The 22,656-nt window shown below is 42.7% G+C and overlaps 1 protein-coding gene across 1 annotated transcript in view; it reads right to left on the bottom strand.

The window, feature by feature from the left end:
- The window catches only part of FAM193A (family with sequence similarity 193 member A), a 165,093-nt gene that overhangs the window by 56,204 nt on the left and 86,233 nt on the right, over positions 1-22,656 (bottom strand). Inside the window, exons 6-7 of the mRNA XM_063108299.1 lie at positions 15,816-15,940; positions 7,445-7,592 (exon numbers count right to left, since the gene is read on the bottom strand). Of these exons, the coding sequence (XP_062964369.1) occupies positions 7,445-7,592; positions 15,816-15,940 (273 nt within the window). The remainder of the gene's footprint in view (positions 1-7,444; positions 7,593-15,815; positions 15,941-22,656) is intronic.

Here is a 22,656-nt window from a genome sequence, read left to right as displayed (position 1 = left end):
GAGACACCTGGAACTAAATGCAGGCCCTAGTCCCTCAGGGCCTGTCCATGACCAGGATGGACGACTTCCTTTGGAAAGTGGAGAAAGTGCTCTCCATCCAACTGTGAAAGCGAGTGCCAGGCCACGGGCCCCACAGGATTTATGGCTGCCACTCCACTCCGCCTGCTCACATGCTCTTCTTTGGCCCTGTATGCGTGAGCTGGTGACCTTTCATCTAAATGATGCTGATAACTTCCCAAGCAAAAATCAATTTGTAAAACTGACTCAAGAAGTAGAAGAAAACTTCAAACAGAGTCACAAATGCAATACAAACTGAAAAGACAGATCTGTACTCCTTCTTCTTCCTTTTTACAAAAATGAATCAGGCCCCAAAGTTTTATGGTTGGTTATATCAAAATCTTCATGGAACATAAAATTCATTCCTGAAAACTGAAAAATCACAGAAAGTTTCTCAGTTTATTCTATGAAGCTAGCATAACCATCACACAAAACAAACAAGACCTCAAACAAATGCCAAGGGTTATGTGCATGTAAACAGGGATGAGAAGGGAACAGGCAGGAATAAAAACGGTTTTATTAAAGTAGTAACATTAGGTCATTATTCTTCCTTTGCAATTTTTTCTTTAAAATATAAAGAACAGAGAAACATATTAAACACCACCACGGGAGATGCAAACAGCAAAATCCAGATTTTGGGACACTAACTCTACAGGCCAGTTTCTTCAACCAATAAATTATAAGGGAAAAAACAAAGAGGAGGGAATGCAAGAATATTTCAAAATCAGGAAACCTAATCTCTTAATTCATACAGAAATAAAAGAAAAAACGTGAGATCGAATTTGACAACTATTCCTGTTTCTTTTAAAAAATAATAAGCTAGAAAAAAAAGTGAACTTCTTTAGTTTGCTAAAAAGTATCAGAAGTCTGTATAGCAAACATCAAACTTCATGGTAAAGCATCCAAAACACCCCCTGAAACCAGTAACTGAACAAGGGCACCACTATCAACGTTCCTGTTCAGTCTGGTCTGAAGGTAAAAGCTGAAGCAAAAAAAAGTTCAAATCGTGGAACAGATGAGACAAAACTATCATTTTTTGTAGGCGGCATCATAATCTCCCAGACAATTCAAGACAATCAACTCAAAAACAACTAGAGTGAATAAGGGAGTTTGGTGAGACGACAGGCATAGTGTAGCCCTGCTCTCCTGGTCACCTGAGTTAACTCTGCAAAAATGTAGACCCCAATAAATACACTACTCACGACAGCCCTAACACATATAATACTGAGGCATAAACTGGGTAAGAAATGTACAAATAATAAAGCCATAATACAGGATATAAAAAATGACCTAAAAAGGGAGACAAACCACGTTCATGGACAGGAAGATTCATTACTGGTGCCAGTTCTCCCTTTTCATTGTGTATGTTTGCAGCTTTCAGGAAAAACATTATATCAGTCTGTTTTGTGTTGCTATAAACAGAATATCTGAGACCCGGTAATTTACAAACAACAGAAGTTTATTTGGCTTACAATTCTGGGACAGCTGCATCTGGTGCAGGACTCAGGCTGCTTCTACTCATGGCAGAAAATGGCAGCCAGTGGGTACAAGCAGATCACATGGCAAGAGGAAAAGAGAGAGAGAGAGAAAGAGAGAGAGAGAAGGGGGGAGGGTGCCAAGGTCTTTTAAACAACCAGCTCTCGTGGGAACTAATGGAGCGAGAACTCACTCATTACTCCCTCCACCCAGGGAGAACATTAATCCATTCATGAGGGATCCACCCCCATGACTCAAACTGCCACACTGGGGATCAGATTTCCATAAATTCTGGAATACATCCAAACTCCATCAAACATTTTCCTTACAAGTAACTATTGCGAGTTTAAAAAATTTTAAATGAGCTAAAAATTAGGAAATGTAGCCACATTTTAAAAATCTTAGTACAGAGCTCAAAAGTTGTTTGAGAACTAGCATCGAAAAAAACCTCCTCTTTGACCCTTTCCTCCCACCCTCTGGGTAAAATTAATTATTTTTTGAACAAATTTGGGTACCTGCAGACTTATGTATGTGTCAAACCACAAAGAACAAAATTTAAAAAGCAAACAAAAATAATTGATTTTGAAGCTGTCAACTGTCCCCCCACATCTGACACTCAATTATTTTACAAGTGTTCAACATTTTGAAATCTTTGAATTAGTATAAAATTTCTAAAATACTACTTGATTGAAGAGACTGGAGTGATGCAGCCACAAGGCAAGGAACACCGGGAGCCACCAGAAGTTGTAAGAGCCAAGGACACCTGGATTTTGGAGTGGATGAGTAAATTTCTGGCGCATGCATGCACACACACACAGTACATACACACGGTACACACACACACACACACACACACACACGTACGAGCCAAGGACACCTGGATTTTGGAGTGGATGAGTAAATTTCTGGCGCATGCACGCACACACACACGGTACACACACACACAGTACACACACACGCACACGCGCACGCGCGCACACACACACGTTCCAGAATGACTATTATTACTCCCTCAATGCTACTCAAAGTGGCTCAATTTCTCTAATGTGTATTAATGGCATCTTGGTTTTTCATGGTTTCTTGACAGGCGAGTGAAAATGTGAATGCATCTTCTGGCTGCTTTAGTAAAGAGACTGGTTTTTCCTTTTGAAAAAGATGTAACACACAATTTTAAAGAAATAAATTCAATTTCAGCTTTACTCTGCAACACTGCATTTTCTCCCTAGAGAAAATATATACTGTTATTTTTACACATATCCCATTTTCACCAGACAGCAGTGATAATGCTGCTTATTATATTCCTAAATGAATGTTTAACTACAGGCAACAGATACATCAAGAAATTACTATTCCTAAAGCATTCTTCAGTCTTGGCAAAGGAATTTCTCCTTTTTCGAAGAGCTGTCCTAAAGCACTTTGTGTTTAGTCATGGTTCAACTGGAGAAATGAAGGAAATTTCTGAAACTAGAATTCTGTCTACCACATCCGTCACATGTAATCAATAAGGGTAACACCACAGGCTATCAAGGGAACAGTATGTGGCAGACATGAACCACATCTGAACCCCAACAGGCCTGCCTGCCTGAGGGTCTGGGGCAGCCTCTTGTCATCCGTTGATGTGATAACACCGTCACTCTCTAGAACTCCAGGAGCAGCAATGAGGCTCTATCCACAGTGTCCCAGCACAGTGCTCAGTAAAGGGCCATCTACCTTCTCTTCTGTTCACCTAAGTGAATTATATCATTTTTCTGAAATCACCTAAAGGTCACAAGTTATTCACAACCTCAGAAGCTTACATTGACACTACATGATGAAAAGTCAGGGATAAATCAGGCTGCCTAACTCTAGTGAACAGCATTGATCTGTCTAGAAGAAATGCCAAATGCAGAGAGAGAGGAGATGGAAGTCCCGGTCAGAGAAGCTTCCAGACTCTAGCTTCTCGGGGACAGACCAGCCTACATGCTCAGCACCAGGACCAGTACTTCTTCCATACCTGCAGGCCTCCCAGAAGAGTACTCTGCAAACCCCTGACAAGCAGTAAGCACCAGGCACAGAGACCACTGCCAGGGACAGGTGTGTCCCTCAAACGAAATCTGAGATGCAGGAGACCTCAGAGTCACCTAGTCCAACCACGTCTCAGACTTTTCTGCCAGCTCACTTCTGCACATTCCCTATCACGGGGAAACCCTCTCCACACTACACAGCCCGTTCTGAGTGGCTCTTGCAGAATTTTTCTTGGGAGTACACAGAGCTGTAATATCCTCCTACAGGGGGTCTGGACTCCACTCCCTAGGACAAGCTGAATGTCTCCCACACAGTGACACATCTTGGCATTATAGAGAATTTAGAATTATGAAATATAAAGGCTAAGATAAAACTAAAACGTCACCTAACGTGACTCAAGATGCTGGGCAGCCACCCCAAGTCCTTTATGCTCCGCTGCCTGGTGGAGATGGCCTGGCCAGAGCTGCCCCAAGGACAGATAACTTGGCCGTCACTGTCCTGACTCTAGGGCCTTCCACATGCTCTGACCCTTGACTTCAGCCTGTCACGTCTTCCTGGCTCTGATCCTACCCTGCAGTGGATTCACCAGGATCCAGCTTCTCTATCTGCACATCCGTTACTGCTACAACACTACAGGACCATGGAGGCCCCTGAGATGTTGTTCTTTGGGCCAGCAGCAACACCACTTTGGGCTGTCTGGATGCACTGCTGGCTCAGTGGGTTCTCAGGGTGCTGGCACACAGATTGCTGGAGTTTAGAGTGGCCATACCAATGATGCTTCCCTTCTCTGCCAGTCCTATAACGTTGTCAAAGGTGGACCATGGGTGTATAGGGGAAGGTCTTTAGTGAGGACAGGCAGGTCCTATACAGACTTTCCGTCAGTTCACTGGGGGGGTGTCTAGGACCTAATGCACATGACTTACTATAGCTGAAGCTGGCAGACAAAGACTAAGCAGGTGACATTATCTCGTGTACAGAGACGCTGGTGGTTCAGGATCCTTCCACATGCATCCCACAAAGGAGTACCTTTCGTAGTCTTGAGACCCCTGCCCTCGGTGGTGGCCCTTCCCAGTGTGCGTCTCCACTCCCACCAGGATGGCTTTTGCTTCTCATGCCTCGCTGCCCCTCTGTTAAGGCCAGTGCACCTCAGCAGCTGCCTTCCACCATTCGCTTGAACCCCAACCACAAGTCAGCCAGGTGGAGAAGCTGGTGGTGAGCCTTGCATTTTTTGCTCTCAAGGTCTTTCATTAACAGAGCACCGATGACTCGAAACCCCAGCAAATCAGAGATGTCACTGCCTCTACCTGATTTCTGTACTCTCAACAAACCACCACGCCTAGCTGCCATGGGATATTCTCTATAGGTAACCCACTAACCAGCTTACTACAGTACAATTTACAACACAAGGAACTATTTACTGTAGTTCTGCTTTTTTAAAATTACACACAAAATACTTAATTAAAATTATAAAATACAAACGCTCAAAAAAACCTAAAATGCCATCTAATGTGATTCTCTCATTTTGCAAGGGGGAGACTGAGATCTAGGGAGGAGAAAGTTTGAGCAGGGCTCATGGGGACCATCTGAAGCTGCAGCCTGGAATCAACTGCCAGGCAGGGTCCTCCATGGACCCCAAGCCAAGAGCATCTGAGGGGAACGGCAAACTCAGCACACCATTGGGTCCACACTGCCACAGCCCCGAACACCTGTGCTGGAGGAGGCACTGCAGGTGAACTTCTCCCCTCCTGGCTCCTGCTCCCTCTACTAGCAGAACAGCAAATTCCTGGAAATGGGCTGGTGCATGTGCAGGTGGCAGAGCGCAAAGTAGAGAGTGGCTTTCGACACCCTCTCTGTGGTCTTGCTGCTGGCTGCCTGCACACTCAGGGCCTTGGGGGATGAAGGCTGCAGAGGTGCTCCTGTGGTAGTGCTCTGCTTGGGGTTGGCTCTGCCCATCCAGCCACTCCCCAGGTAAGCCACTAGCAGAGCTTTACCACTACCTGACCCTGCTCCAGCATCTGCCCAACTGAAATCTGAAGAGCAGCTCGGGGACAGCCCTGCACTTACAGTGACCTAAGCCAAGGAGTCATTGGTCAGTGACAAACCACAGCTGGAAAATAAATTTCTGGTTGCAAAAACATGAATAAGGGATACACCCATTTTTTTTTTTTTTTAAATAAGTATTTTATTTTATTTTATTTTTTGGTCTTTTTCGTGACCAGCACTCAGCCAGTGAGTGCACCGGCCATTCCTATATAGGATCCGAACCCGCGGCAGGAGCATCGCTGCGCCCCCAGCGCCACACCCTCCCGAGTGCGCCACGGGCTCGGCCCAGGGATACACCCATTTTGAAGAAAACGCAGAACAACTGCTCCCAATCCCCATGAGCGGGCCCAGGACAGCAGGGAGAGTGACCCTTGCGGCCTCTGCCTCAGCCTAATCTTTAAAATGTCATCTAATGTGATTTTCTCATTTCTGCACATGCAGTGACCGGGGAAGAGGCCCAGACCTGGCATAGGCAGATCCTGTGTGAGTCTCAGGGCCACCTACCCTAAGACGAGCTCAAGAGCACTGAATCCCATAGCGTGACAAAGTTGGAACTTATTCTACTGAAGCTGACAAAGGTTCAAGGCAGTGCAGTGCAGAAGAATACAGAAAAAGAGATTCTCTCAAGTTCTGAACAAGAGGTGGTTTGTAGCTATGGTCCCCGTGGCTGCAGTGAGAGAAGGGCCACACAACACCTGGCCTGAGGTGGTAAAGTCATGGTGGGCAGGTGTGCAGGTAGGGAGACAGCCTGGGCCAGCCACAGTGGGCTCTTGGCAGGGAAGGTGGAGGCAGGTGGGAGTTGCAGGGGAAGCCACTGGGCAGGATGGCAAGTTCCTCGGGCCCAGCGTGGCTGTTGACCAGAGTTAAGAGTCCACAGTGGCCTGGAGGTGGCAACATCAGTGAAATGGTTCATGTGGGGCGGCTAGCACACTCTAGCCCTCCCTTCATCCAGCTACTCACAGCACTCAGACGAGGAGTGCCAACAAAGGGCCATAGTCGCATCCAAGTGGCACCAGAGATTCCGGGGCAGAAAGGGGACTAGCATACGTCTTAAGCCAGAACCAAGGTTCTATTTTCCTACAAAAATAGTTTCAAAAGTTCTACCTGACCTGCTAAAGCAAAAAAAAAAAAAAAAAAAAATGCTCCAAAGTAAACACAGAGCTCAGTCATTTCCTCTTTAGTGCTCATTCTACCACTGCTACTTTTAATTTAAGCAGCTCTGAATGCCTTCCTTGCCCAACCCTACCAGAGGTTCTAGAGAGGCAGGCCGGCTGGGTTGGGCAGGAGGGGACACCATCTCAAAGATCCGCTTGTGTCACCTCTGCTGAGCAGCTTTGGCTGCCCACGTGACTTCCCTTCAGATCCACCTCTAACAGGCACGCCCCTCCCTCCTCTGTTCTTCTCCACCCTTGCAATCCACCTGCCGCCTATGTGCGTGTCTGCGCTCCCCTTCTAGACGGTTCTGGACGGATGGAGAATGGGCTCTGAACAGCAGAGTGTTCAGTAAACGTTTCCCAGAATTATGGGGCTTGGCGGCTCCTGCATGGGGACACAGAGCCTGGGTGGCAGCCTGTGCGAGCGACAGTGGGAGTGCCCCGGCTAAGGCAGACCTGGTCAGTTGCTGCCACCACACCTCAGCACAGCCAGGCCAGGGCCATCTGTGGTGCTGCATAGCTTTCCCATCCCTTCTGGAAAATCAGTGTTGACACTTGGAGTCTACATGTGCACGCTGGGAGCCTCTGCTGGGAGCCCTCCACTTGCACCTAGGGACACATCTAGCGCGTTGGTGCATATGCCTTCAACATAGAGGGTTCCCACTGTGTGCACACACTTGGCGTGGGCAGCCTCTGTGTGTGGTGCTCACCTGCTCGTCCACGTAGGCGTCAATCCTCTTCTGGCACTCCAGCCACTCCTTGGCGACCCTGCGCAGCTCTTCCTCAGAGCGCTGGTACCTCTGTAACAAGGTACTGTACATGTCCTCATTACAGGTGTCATGTGTGGTGGTTCCCAGCCTGGGGGAGGGACAGCCTTGTAAGAAAAGGAAGAGTCCAGAGGCTCTGAGCCAGAAGCCAGAGGTTTCCTTCCTGTTGCTCCAGTCCTGTTTGCTACCTCACCTCCCACCATGAAAAACAAAGGATGCTACTACACACCACAACAGGGTTGCTGTGAGAGATTAACAGATTACAGAGGTGACAAGGCACCCGGCACAGAATCTGGTATAAAGGAAATAGCTGCTAAGGAAAAAACTTAGCAATAAATAACGTCATTCTAAAAAGGCTAATGTGGGGCTGTGAACTATTCTTCCCTATTGAAATACACTGATCGTTTAATGAGAAGTAAAAATTTTAGAACCGGTTTTCAAATAAACTAAAACAAAAAATTTGATTCAATTGAAGAAATATAATTATAGTTTCATGTCCTCTATAGTATATTGTATTAAGAAAGTTGGCAGCAATAGCCAGCTGCCAAAAAAAAAAAAAAAAAAAAAAAAAAAAAGTAAGATGGTAAAATGGGAAATGAGACAATAAATAGGAAACAAAAGACATACATAGGTGGACAGTAAGAAAAAACATTTGGGGCCGGCCCGTGGCTCACTCGGGAGAGTGCGGTGCTAATAACACCAAGGCCCCGGGTTCGGATCCCATATACGGATGGCCGGTTCGCTCACTGGGTGAGCGTGGTGCTGACCACACCAAGTCAAGGGTTAAGATCCCCTTACCGGTCATCTTTTATAAAAAAAAAAAAAAAAAAAAAACATTTGAATAATTTCTGAAAAAGAGGATATGGGGTAAGAAGGTGACTTTGGAGAGGAAAGGGCTGGGGGCGGGCATGAGGACAAGGGGAGGTATGGAGACACACGCAGGGCATCAACTGAAAAACTTCATTTTCTTAACACCTAAATACATCAATATGTCAACCAAAATGACTGAAATAAAGACATCTTCACAAGGACCATTCAAAATCAAAGACAATATTTATAACATACCAAGAGCCCAAAGATTATGTGCAGGGCTAGAAATCAACACAGTTTATATAAAAAACTGGAACCTACCCATAGGGGATCAATAAAATACATTATGGTTTGTCCAAACAAAGGGGTACTTGGTAACCAGGTACTTGTTATAAATTTTATAATTAGTCTATTCATTCTGATGCGTACACATATGTATATGCAGGTACTTCAAAAAGTTAAAATACAAATCTTTCTATAAACTTTTTGAAGTCCCCGTGTATGTATATATCCACATGTATGTGTTCTGAAATGGAAAGATGACCATTTTAAGTAAAGGTACGACTATAGCATCATGTTTAGAAACGTGGGGGTCGTGGTGGGGGTGGACATAGAAAAAAACAGTGTATAAGAAACACCAAACTGTTGACAGTACCTCTTCCTAATGATTTTCTGGATTTTTAGAATTGTATTTGTAATGATGATCTAATAATTTTATAATAAAAATAAACACTCAAGCTATTTAAAAATTAAAACCTTTTCACTGGTGGAAATGGCTCCTACTTCTCCTGTTACCTGTCTCCACCCTTGGCTGAGTCATGCTGTGAAATCTGTGTAAAAATTGGGAACCTGCAAAAAACCTCTTGGTTGCTGAAGCTAAATACACGTGTGCATCTATGACACTCACTTCAAAGAGGAAGCAGGCAGAAATAAGTTGTAATCGAGCAGTTGTTTAGGGAAACCCAGAAAAAGAAAAGAAAACAATACTGACAGGGATTGGGGCTATTTCAAACATCTTTTCCTCAGGAAACAAAAATCCTCAAGACACGGACTCCACTGACACCATGTGTCTCTTCTGGGCCCTGCACCCTGTCTAGTGTGACCCCAGGTTCCAAGAACACAGTCTCGCATCCTGCCAAGTCGCAGCCTGTGAAGAAGAGGTTTTCTCCCTATTCCTGCTGCTACCAGCTTCGCTCTTCGCATGACCGATTTCCATTCTTCATGCAAAGCACAATTCCTATGTAATTCCATCTTGGCCCTGTTGTGCCACTGGAAAGCTGGGATGCTAAGGGACACCAGCATGACATCCTGCCACCTGTTCCTTGTCCCACTCCTACTAGAACTTCTCTCTTCTAAGTTACAGAACATAAACTTGTACTATTTTGAGTCAAGGGAGAGAAAAGCAAATGGGGGTCCTGGAGATGTCTTTGGTGGTGTAGCCACAATGTACACTGCAGGCACAGGGCTTACATGCAGAATTGTGCTGGGATCAAGAGAGTCACAAGGACTATTCACAGGGCTAAATTAAATCAGTGGTTCAGCAGATAAGTTTCTTTCTAAATATTCAATCTGCAAATACAAGACAGTGCCATGGAAACACAGTTAGCCTCCATGACTGTGGGTTCCGCATCTGTGAATTCAACCAACCACAGAGCAAAATATTTGAAAAAAAAAAACTGCATCTATAATGAACATCTACAAAACTTCTTATTGTCATTATTCTCTAAACAATACAGTATAACATTTACACAGCATTTACATTGTATTAGGTATTATAAGTGATCTATAGATGATTTAAAGTATATGGGAGGATGTGTGTACATTATATACAAATACTGTGTCATTTTATATCAGGGACTTGAGCATCTATAGACTTTGGTATCCTTGGGGATCCTGGAACCAATCCCCTATGGATACCAAGGATGACTGTATACTCATTATAATGTTACAATTTGTGGAATATACTAAAAAGCATATGTACTTCACAGGGCCTGGTTTTCCAAAGCCTTGCAGTTTCAAATATGGACCTTGCAAGGACAGAAAATTTTCTTCAGGCTATAGGTCTCTGTTGCAAGATGAGGATTGCGGCACAGCAGGTTGCCGGCTCAAAGACAGACTAGTTACTGATTGTTAGGTAAAGATACTGAGAAACTGCTGTAAGAAGGAATGTTTGCTAAGATCAAACTGCTGTTGATAGGACCACTTAATTGCCTTACTGGAATGTCATCTGGCTTGTTTCACTGAAAGTTACCAGCCTATACTGTTAAACGATAACCCCACCTATGTTTCTTCCTGTAACTTCCTGGTCTGGAAAATAAATGCAGGAAGAGAACCCCAATTCGGTGTTAATTTCCCAAGGAAGGGATGGCTCTCGCTTGAGCATCCCAAAGGGAGATTAACCACTTCGGGGCCCCTCACTGCTCAGTAGAGATGGGCTATGAGTAATCCTTTGCATCTCTGTCACCCAGGGGAAGTGGGGTGACAAATCCATGGGGGGTGAAGCAACACAAAGCAACAACAAATAATGTGTATGTGAAACATTATTATCAGTGATAAGGAGAATGAAATAAAATCAGTTTGGGGCAGCCCATTCCACCCGGAAGCAGGCAACAAGCAGAGCATGCCTGGGGTCCTAGGCAGGAGCCAAGGGCAGCACCCCCTGCCCAGAAGCAGGCAAAGAGCATGCTGAAAACACAGCTTCCACGTGGGTGGCCCACCACACCTGCCACCACAGCCATGACTGCTGCAAAAGAGGCTCTATGCCACTGCAGTAGCCACAGTCACGGTGCAGGTGGCTCACCAGACTCTTGACTGCACTGAGTAGGAGAGTCACCAGAAGATAACAGAAAAAGAAGCAGACATCTCCCTCCTCAAAGCCCATTCCAGAGTAACAGAAGAAGCAACTGCTCTACCAGGTGACCAGACATCAACATACAGATATTAGAAATACGAAAACCCAAGAAAATATAATATCACCAAAAGAATATAGTAGTTCTCAAATACCAGACCCTGTAGAGCAGGGAACTCTTGAAATGACTGAAAAGGAGTTCCGTGCAACAATCTTAGGGAAATTCACTGACACACAAGAAGACTCAGACAACACTATGGAACAAGAAAAAAAATCCTAAATAAAAAACACAACTGAGAGCTTAAGGAGCAGGCTAGAACAAGCAGAAGAAACAATTTCTGATCTTGAAGATAGTCTTCAAAATAAACCACGCGAAAAAAAAAAAAGTAAAAAAGAATTTTTAAAAATGAAGGAAATCTAAGAGAGCTCGCAGACAACCTTAAGCACACAAACATTCAAATCATGGTGTTCCAGAAGGGGAGGAGAAAGGAAAAGGCATGGAAAACCTACTCAACAAAATAATAACAGAAAACTTCCCAGACACAGAGAGACCTTCAGATCCAGGAGGCACAATTTCCCAAGCAGATTCAACCCAAAAAGGTTCTCTCCAAGCACATTATAGTCACACTGGCAAAGCTCAAAGACTAAGAGAGAATCTTAAAAGAAACAAGAGAAAAGCGTCCAGTCACCTATAAGAGGGCCTCTACCAAACTAACAGCAGACTCAACAGAAGCTCTACAGGTCAGAATAAAATAGGACAAAATATTCAAAATACTGAAAGAAAAAAACTGCCAGCCAAGAATACTGTACCCAGCAAGGCTCTCCTTCAGAAGTGAGGCAAGAATATTTTCCAGACAAACAAAAACTGTGAGAGTTCACCACCACACGACCAGCCCTACAACAAATCCTCAAAGAAGTCTTGCATCTAGAATCCAAAAAACGATAATCACTACCACAAATACACAAAAAAGAACAAAACCCACTGGAAGAAGAAAAATGCAAACAAGAAAGAGAAACTAAATCTTACCATCACAAAAAACCATAATGAAAATAAAAAACAACAAAAAACCCCTCCAAAAAACACAAAAAAACCATAGTGACAATGTAATAATGCCCTGCTTTATTTCTGATTTTAGTAATTCCAATCTTCTTTTTTTCTTGGTCAATCCAGATAGAGGTTTGTGAATTTTGCTGGTCTTTTAAAAGAATCAACTTTTGGGGTTTTGTTGATGCTCTCCATTATTTTTTAATTCCCAATTCATACATTTCTGTTATTACCTACGTTTGTTATTACCTATATTTGTTGTTATTACCTATATTTGCTTTTGATTTAGTTTGCTCTTCTTCTATTTTCTTAAGATAGAAGATTACATTACTGATTTGAGATTTTTATTTCTAATATAGGTGTTTACAAGTATAAATTTTCCTCTATGCACTGCATGAGCCCTGCATCCTATAAATTTTGATATGTTTCATTTTGATTTTTATCTTAAAGTACTCTCAAATTTCCCTGTGATATTTCTTTTTACTCATTGTTTAGGACAGTGTTGTTTAATTTCCACACATTTGTGAATTTTCTAAATTTCCTTCTGTTATTGTGGTCAGAGAACATATTTTCTATAACCTTAGTCTTTTTAAATGTATTGACTTGTTCTGTGGCCACAAATAAATAAATAAGTATTTAGAACAAAACAAAGAAAAAAACATTTACACACTTTAAAAAAAAGGGCTGCACAAACAGAAGGAATCCTTGTGGGAATGGAACTATTCTGTACCTTGACTGTGGTGGTGAATGATTACATGAAGTCTCCACATGTTAAAATTGCGTAGAGCTAAACACACACACACAGGCACACATGCACACACATGAATGCACTTAAAAAAATCAGTTTGGATAAATTTGTTTATATATATTATATATTTTAAATGAAGGTCAAATTGAGCAATAGCTACTAATATCCATAACGAGAAAAAGTCCAGGTGGGGTGGGGTAGGGGGCCTGCAGATTAAAGATTTTCAAAAAAAGTGGAAAAAAATAGGAGGGGGGCATAGGGGGTCATTGTTTAATGGTTACAGAGTTTCTGTTGAGGGTGATGAAAAAGTTTTGTTAATACATAGAGGTGATGGTTGTAAATGCTGTGAATGTAACTAATGTTATTCAATTATACACTTAAAAGTTAAAGTGGCAAATTTTGTGATATATACCTTACCATAACTTAAAAAAATAATGTAATATGCCAAGAGCCACTGAACTGTACATTCTAAGGGGTGACTTGTACTGTATGTGAATTATAGCTCAACAAAGCTGTCTAAAAAAAAAAAAAGAAAAATAACTTTCCTAAACTAAATCAGTTCCTTTGAATGAGGTTGACCTTTGAGTACACAATTTGTGTTTAAAAAAAAAAGATGCATTGAATAAAACACCAGGCAAGACTAAGAATGGAAATGCATGCTGGGGTAATAACAGAATCATGAGCTTAGTGAAAACTGTGGGCAGAGACTGACTGTTTCTGGATGGCTGACTGGGTGTCAGCCACAGGGATACTTGTCTTTTAATAACTCATTAAGCTATACATATGCTTTGTGCAGTTTTCTATGTCTGTATCTTACTTTATTTTTTTAAAAGTTAAATGAATGTAGGACCAGAGACAAAATGTTAATATTAAAATACTTACAACTATGTGTTTCATGTGCCACAGATGCCATATATAACTTGTCACAAATTTTTGTAAATTGTTAAATGTGTATTTGTACACTGGGAACTTAAATTTGAGTTATTCCTGGGCCCGACCAGGGAGTCGCTGTGGAATGCATAGGAGCTGCTTCTCCTGGCATCACTGGTGCTCCTTGGAGGACGTGCCTCCTGCCCCCTCCCCAGCTTCTGTACCTGTGTTCATCCCTCTCCCTCAACTGCTCCTGAGACTTGAGAGTAACACTGCAGCTTGAAACCCAGAATCAACATTCAAGACTCTAAGACACTGTGGATATTTGGAGTCTAACCATTATTCTAAATGGGCAAACAAAAAAATCCAGAACCAAGGCACAGAAAAAACTGGGAGTTTTACAATGCATTTCAGGTTTCTGTCATCCACCCACAGTTGGAGGACAGGTCCATCAAACTTACTGGCTCACCAGTGAGAGGGAAAGAAGGGCAGACACCCTGGAATCTTGCTTTAAGAACCCCTCCCCCACACTGCATGTCTTCTTATAAAAAGTGCTTTTGACAAATTTGGACTCCATAATCAAGGACAAAACCACGCTTTGTGTTTCAAACTCATGACTTTGAATACCCTTCTGACTCCTTTTCTTTTGTGAGGACTGTAGTTAGGACATTCAAGTCTCGGGGTAGCCCCTGTGCAACGTAATGGATGCTTTCAAGCAGTGGACACAGAAAGGAAAGAAAGGTGGGGAGCAGGCTGTGGCAAAGGGAATGCTGGAAGGGCCAGGTGCAAACTTGCAACCAGGCTACGGCCACATAACACCACGTCTGACCTCTTCATCCTCAGTTCCCTTTTAGCTAAGTGCTTGTGAGGCTATTCTTTCTCCAGAGGTGACACTGTGTAGTGGGGACGGTTAGAATTTGGGAATATAGAAGACAAACAAAAACTGGGTCAATACATGGGTGTCTAGTGGGGAAAAAAAAGCAGCAACTAGTATAAGTCAAATAGAACAATAATTTATTTACATAAAAATAGTTGTCCTTCTTTGTGAACGTGTTCTAACTATATTTCTATATGGCCAAATAAAGAACTGGGAGTGTGTTCATATGTGGTAAACAGACAAGGAACCAAATCACCAAACTGCAGAGCTGTGGTAGCTCACGCATGACTAAGTGCAGGTGACACCGCTCTGCTGAGTGACATCAGATAAAGGAGGGTCGCACCTCTCACCTGAATAGAGTGACCCGGGGCAAACACATGCCCAACCCACATTTTCTCACCCCAGTTCACCCCAAGCCAATGCCCTAGGAAGTGGTACCGTACTTTGTACACTTGTCTTGGTAAAAGTATAGCATCCAGCCTCCCAAAGGCGAGGAAGCCACACAAATACTCTATACCAGGAAGACAAACCCAAGGGACAAATGAATATGGAGAGCGAGGGGTATTGAGGGAACATATGAGAGAAATGCCAGTGCACGTCTGATTCCTAAGACAACCCCTGAGCACCCTCAGACCTGTGCCCTCCTTCCTCCTCCACCTCCCCTACACACCCAAGAGCCACAGCATGAACCACACCACAGCCCCCAGGCTGAGTGGGAGTCTTGTCAGGTTAAGCTCTGTATTTACTGTAGCTTTTTTATATTTATGAGGAATTTGTGGTGTTAAATGTTCAGCTGGCTGGTCAGTTAGCTCAACTGATTAAAGCACAGAGTTATAACACCAAGATCAAGGGTTCAGATCCCCATACCAGCCAGCAGCCCCCCCAATTTTTTAAAAAATCTTAGTAGCATTTATATGGGATCATTATTTACAAGTTTAACTATACCACTCCTTAGGTTTTGAGATTTCTACCGAAACTTTCTTTTTCCTTCAGCCCTACTATTTTTCCTGTAGGAACTCCCACACGCAGTGGTGTTCAGGGGCGCACATGTCATGTCACAGGAGAAAAAGACTGTCTTGTCACACCACAGGGCTGTATAAGGTTGAGACCAGATACCTGATCTGTGACACCAGTGCTGGCAAGTTGCTCTGGAGAAGTGGCTCCGAAAAGACCAGGTTTTCAAACAGGTGTTTATTGTGCAGTTCCCATGTCACCTGGAACTTTTTCAAGTGTTCATTTTCCTAGTTAAGAAAAAACAAATAGAAGATGTAGAGAATTGGTGAAGACTTGAAAACTCCCAGAAGCATCCCTGTTCTCCCTCTCCCCTGACGTCCACATCCCTCTATGTAGGCCCAGAACATTGTGTGTACAAGGAGTTGCTGCTCCCGGTATGTCCCAAAGCACTCATCAAATCAGTTCTCTAACTACGACGACAGGGGTCTCCTACTAGCCTCCCTTTTAAATTAACCAACACAAGAAAGAGTGGCAGGTGCACACACAGAAGGAGAAGGGACAGAGAAAGAAATAACTGCATATATTGGATGGCCATTTCTTACGAGGCTTTCAAAATGTAATGAAAGCCCTACAATTTCAAAAGTTTAAATGCATATCAATCCTTTTGATGCCAAAGGACAATAATTTTCTTGCCTATCTTGAGAAATCTCCCATTCAGATAGATGCAAACAATTTCACCACTAGAGATACCCTGTCAAAGGTAGGCCTTCATCTTCCTAGTAAGTGTAGGCAACCTCTTCAATCAGACGATACCCTGAAGACATTTCGGGAGTGTCCTAGCCATCACAGAGTGATGTCAGTAGAGATGTGCCCCTGACCCTCCACACAGGATCACTGGGGTGACAGTGTTACCCACTTTCCTAAACACGACTTTCACATTAATAAGTCTTGCTACAGCCGTGCATGTTCAATCCAGGCCTCCATGTGTAAACCACATGTACCCTGCTTGTATTCAGATCACATTACATCTTCAGGTAAACGTTCCTCTCCTTACATAAGCTAGCTACAGCTCTGGAAACTACGCATCCTTACGCACATACTCCACACATCCTCTGAACTGGATCACTCACCGTGAGTGGATTCAGTGGTCTATGTGTATTTGATGGAAATGTGAGTAAATGGACTACACATTTCCATTCTTTTATCACCTGATAACCCCATTTGTATGGTACAGGGGGTGGGTGGAGAGAACAAATTAGGATGATCAACTTCTGTTCTTGAAAATAAACATCGATAAGATGATGTAGAGAGTGCACCAGTGATACTGCTACCCCACTGGAAGTACACTGGCTCTGCTGCTTACAACCCTCTTTTTACACCACAGAAACATGAAGAGTGAGAGATTCAGCAATCCATCTATGATATCTAAAGAAAATCTCAAACTTTCAATTTTGTTAACATTTCCAGTGCTTTTTCATGTTGTATGTTTTACCAAAACACCATCACCTTCCAGATCTGAATTTCATCACTCCTGTTTCCCACCAAGCATCTCTGAGTCATTACTCAATGACAGTTGCATGTGGCAGAAGACCAGGGCCTGGCAACTGATCAACTCAGCTCTAAGCCCGGAGTAAAAAACTTACATATGAATGTGCTTGTGATAATGATGCAGGCATAGGTGAATTGTCGAAGGACACATGTTGACACTTAGCTGAGTCTATGCCACGCAGGCACTATACCAAGTACAGGGACACAGACAACCACCTAGTATAGGTCCCTGCCCTCCAGGAGTCCCTGGGGGACAGAAGAGTAGGCAGTGAGCTGATTCACAAGTCAACTCCATGGTGGTAGCTCAGGAAGCACCCAGACTGTGCCCTAGACCAGCTGAGGGAGGGTCGAGGGAACACTTTGCAGGACAGCTGAGGTCAGACATCCCCATCTGCTACCCTGTGAGCAACGCTGCTAACTAAGGCTCCATACTTGCAGGGGTGGAACCACAGCTCTGGCTTTCTGGGCTCAAACTAACTAATGGTAACTAGGTGAAGACTGATTTATGAAGATGTTTAGCATTTTTATAAAATCTGTTACACTTCCAGGTGAGGCATGCAAGAGAAACAACAGACTCCAAACTCACTGCACAACCTTAAATCAACTTGGAGTTTACTTGAATAACAACATATGCTAACACCTGTGTACTTATCGCAGCCAGGCAGTTTTGAGTGCTGAACTCATGAATCCGGTAAGTTCCCTGTGCACTTGATACTGCTTGTGCCCCCATCTACAGGTGCAGAAATGGCCTAGAGAGGATTGAGTCACAGCTTCTAGGAGAGAGGAGGCCTATGGGAGGACGGCCCAAGCTAGAGGCAGAAGGGAAAAGCTGATCAATGACCCAAGCTTAGGCTATTCTATCCCACCTGTTCTTACTTCCCATTTTCCACTGCAAAAAGGTTTGGGAAGGTTTGGAAGAAGGAAGAGAAGATATTTACGGTAAAGTCATACAACAGACTTTGAAAAATAACAGGATATTTGAGATTCTTTTATCCTTATGGATAGAAATTCAGATTTTGTGATTACTATAGCCTGGTGAGGGATTTCCTAGATGACTAGAAGCATAACTTAAGTCTAGTCCCAATTTAATTTTAGTATTTAAAATAAACAGAAAAACAGGTGAGCCTATCATCTTGTTTGATCCCCCAGGCTGTGTGGAATAAACCTCACAAATATGCTTCCTGGGAAAGTTACACTCTTGAGGATGCCTTTCTACGCCCAAGTCTATTTAGTGGATTCTGAAGAATCAGTAGGACGAGGGGTGCTGCTCACACAGGAGCTAACCGAGTCAGCAGAGGGCTGGCAGGTAGAGTCTGTAAAGCAAGTGAACCTGCTGCTTCAAGGAAAACAAGTGACACTATCTGTGGCTAATCAAAATCTGAGCTCTCGAGCAAAAATCAGATCTTCAGAAAATTTACATCTGCCACCATGGGCTTGACAGCTTCTCTCTACATTTAAAGACTTTCCTGATGAGATCAATGGCAACATTAACAAATGTCACCTCTTGATATTGAATAATGAAATGTGCAAACATCAGGAAGATCTGCATAACTCACGGAACCAATGTTTTCCAAATGACTTACACGTGATGTTAGAAAATCATGTATGAGCAGCAAACCCATTCAAAGTGAGAGCCAGACTGACGGATTTCGATGGATTTCAGTGGAACAGAGCACAGCAAGTTCAGTGATAGGGTTCCAGATTCTACATCGAAACTAACCATTAAGAAACTCTCAAGCAAGGCCAGCTGCTTGGCTCAGTTGATTAGAGTGCAGCGTTCTAACACCAAGGTCAAGGAATTGGATCCCCGTACCGATCAGCCACCAAAAAAAAAAAAAAAAAAAAGGAAACTCTCAAGCTAAGAATATCCATAATGACCTGAAAAGGCTATTGAAATATTCCTCCTTTTACATTCCTCCACTACATATCTGTGTAAGGCTGAATTTTCTTCAATGACTTCAACCAGGGGCTGGCCAGTTAGCTCAGCTGGTTAGAGCACAGTCTTGTAACATCAAGGTCACGGATTCAGATCCCCATACCAGCCAGCCGCCGGAAAAAAAAAGAAAAAAAAAATTCAAATAACTTCAACCAAAACCATCTATGACAAGTGAACAAAGAAGCAAATGTGAGAATCCAACTGTCAGACAGTAAAAAGATTTGCAAAAATGTGTATGATTCTATTCTTACTACATGTTTTGTTTTGGAAAACAGTTACTTTTTATCTAAAAATACCAATTTATGTTATTATGTTATCTAATATATGCTAAAATATGCTATTTATGTTATCTGAGTTCACATTTTTAAATGACTTAATAAACATTTTTTAATTTCTCAGTTTTAACTTCAGCACAATAAATATTGACATAATCCACATAAACAAACCTCTTTGGGGTCCTCAATTTTTAAGTATAAAGAGGGCCTGAGTCCAAAAATTTTCAGAACTACTGCTCTGAAACATTTATCTCAGCCCAGCTCTGTATATTTTTTTACATGGCAGATCATTTGGTGGCACTTTAAAAATGTTGTTATAAATTTGTAAAGCTTGCTGGGTCTGATTTAAACACCCCAACTAGAAAAAGAAATTTCTGAGGTAACTGGAGAATTTTTATACGAACTGGTATTAGTCGATAAGAAATTACTCTCAGTTTTCCTGTGTGGACTGTGGCTACGTGATGGAGTTTGGATGTGTTGTCTCCTCCAAAACTCATGTGGAAATCTGATCCATAATGTGGCAGTGTTGGAAACTGATTGAGTCATGGAGGCGGATCCCTCATGAATAGATTAGTGCTCTCTCTAGGTGGGGGGAGTAATGAGTGAGTTCTCGCTCTATTAATTCCCGCAAGAGCTGGTTGTTTATAGGACCCTGGCACCTCTTGCTTCCTCTCTCTTGCTTCCTCTTGCCATGTGATCTGCTTGTACCCGCCAGCTGCCTGCCTCTTTCTGCCATGAGCAGAAGCAGCCTGAGGCCCGTGCCAGATGCAGCTGTCCCAGAATCCTAAACCAAATAAACCTCTTTTCCTTATAAATTATCCAGTCTCGGGTATTTCTGTTATGGCAACACAAAACAGACCAATACATTACGTAAGATAATGTAATGTCTATTTTTAGAGATGCATACTGGAATATTCTAAGACAAAAAGGCACGCTGTCTGGGACTTGCATTAAGATACTATATCAAAAAGACAGAGGGTGAAAGGGAAAGAGGGAGGAAAACAAGGCTTAATAAAATTAGTGTGGCAAAATGTAACCATCAATCTGGGTGAGAAGTACACAGAGATTCACTGTTAGACTCCATTTTTTTAATCCAGAATTATACAATTAGAACATCTTGCAGACAATTTTAAACAAATTCCTATATTTTTGTTTGTGAGATCACTTTTTCTTTGATGTTTTGTGGTTGTCACTATGCTGTACCTAGGTAAGGATTTTTTAAATCTATTTTATTTGGGAAATTTGATAGGTTTCCTTGACTGAACACTGATATCTTTCAATAACTCTGGAAAATTTCCAGCCATCATCTCTATTCTCATTCTAATTTTCATATGGAAACCTCTTCACTGCATCCTTCATGTCTCATAGCCTCTCCTGTGTGCCCCAGTTCTCTGTCTCTCTGAACTAGATTCTACAGAATTCCTTTCTTTACCTCTTTCTTCCAATTCACCAATTCTCTTCCCAGCTGTTTATTCTGCTCCATCTATCCATTAAAGATTTTTTTTATAGATGACCAGTAAGGGGATCTTAACCCTTGACGTGGTGTTGTCAGTACCACACTCTCCCAAGTGAGCCAACCGGCCATCCCTATTTAGGGATCCAAACCTGTGGCCCTGGTGTTATCAGCACCACACTCTCCCAAGTGATTTGAAAAAAAATCCAAAGATTTTTTTTTAATCATATATTTTTATTTCATTTTGATTTTTTAAAAATCTGAATGATTCTTTAGTCTTAATCCTTAACTCATAAACTTAAGCATTTTAAAAATTTCTTTAAACACAGTAAACAGTTACTTTATATTTTTCGTTTGAAAATATAAATATCTTTAGAATGTGATTGTCTATTGCTTCTCCTGGCTTTCAAATGTGCTGTCTTGAGCCTTGTGTTTTATAATTTTTTTTTTTTTTTTTAACTGTGAGCTGCTCATTTGGGGGGATTTTAACTACGTAAATTCTTTGAGGTCTGACTGAAAGTCAAGCCTTCCAGAGGTGATCTGCATGTTGCTTGAATTTCCAGCAACCTTGGACCACTGCAAAATAACTTCTAGGCTTGAGCTGTTACCACACCAACAGCATTTGTTCAGACCACAAACCTATGTGGTGGTTGGTTTATAGCTACAAAATCCCTACAAGACTGTAAGGTTGTACTTCCCTGCCACACCCACCCCAAAGTCACAGTGGGCATTTATCTTTGCTGTTCCTTCTGGTGCCTGGAGTTTCTCCTTTACCTTTACACTGCGAGTGTAATCATTTGTGGTCCCAGCATCAAGGGCTGACCCACCCTGGGCTAGACTGGGGCCAGGTATCTTCTGCCTCCCAGGATAAGAAATCCTTGGAGCAAATATTGGCTTTTTTAACAGATCTATTTCTCAGGATTCCAACTTTCAGTTGGTTTTTCACCACTAGGTCCTCTTCCCTTTCATGGCATCTTAGCCAAACAATTTAAAAGATTTTACCTTTTTATTTTATGTTACCTAATAAATTTAGTTCTTTCCCTTGGAGAAGGAAAGTTCAGGGTATCTGATCTGTCATACCGCTAGAAACCAAAATGAACATCTCTATGTGTAAAGAAAGTGAAATAAAACACTGACCAAAGAGCCGTTTTTGTGCTTAAGAGTTTATGACTATTTTTTAAACTACGAGCAAATATTTCTACGTACATTACTAGGAATTTGCTCCAATAGACATGGTTCTAATAAACTTTTGTTTGCTTCATAAAAGTGTCCTACTCTATCTGAGGAGGACCTGGACTTTAGCAGCACTTTCTGGAGGACAGCATATCTCTCTTTACTTCCAGATTCTCTCTGTGCACCAGGTTCTGGCAGGCAGGAGAGTGTTTTAACTGGGCCACCATTCTCTTAGGAAACAGGGTAGGTTCACAGCACTTTCACAGAGGAGGCGGCTCTGGATCTGGACCTTGAAGAACAGGGAGACTCTCACTAGGTAGAGGTGGGAGAGGCAGTACTGAGAGAGGCACAAGATGAGGAATAAGGTGCCAGAGGGAAGCCAAGCACAGCTCGGTGGAGTCAGGGCTTGAAGCAGAACGGCTGCCCCCACTGCCTGCCTGCACCATCCCCATTCGCCGGCTGCCTCTTCTCACAACGGACGTATCCCCATGCGTTACAGGAATGGTGAAGGTCTGATGCAGGGCAGCTTGAGGAAGCCTACGAACGCCCACGATATGACTTGCAAATGTGTATGTACGTAAATTTTTCTACAGAGCGTCCATCAACTTTATCAGATAA

This window comes from Cynocephalus volans, chromosome 9 (genome assembly GCF_027409185.1).
Source record: "Cynocephalus volans isolate mCynVol1 chromosome 9, mCynVol1.pri, whole genome shotgun sequence".
Taxonomy (NCBI): Eukaryota; Metazoa; Chordata; class Mammalia; order Dermoptera; family Cynocephalidae; genus Cynocephalus; species Cynocephalus volans.
This window is presented reverse-complemented; position numbering and strand designations above follow the sequence as displayed.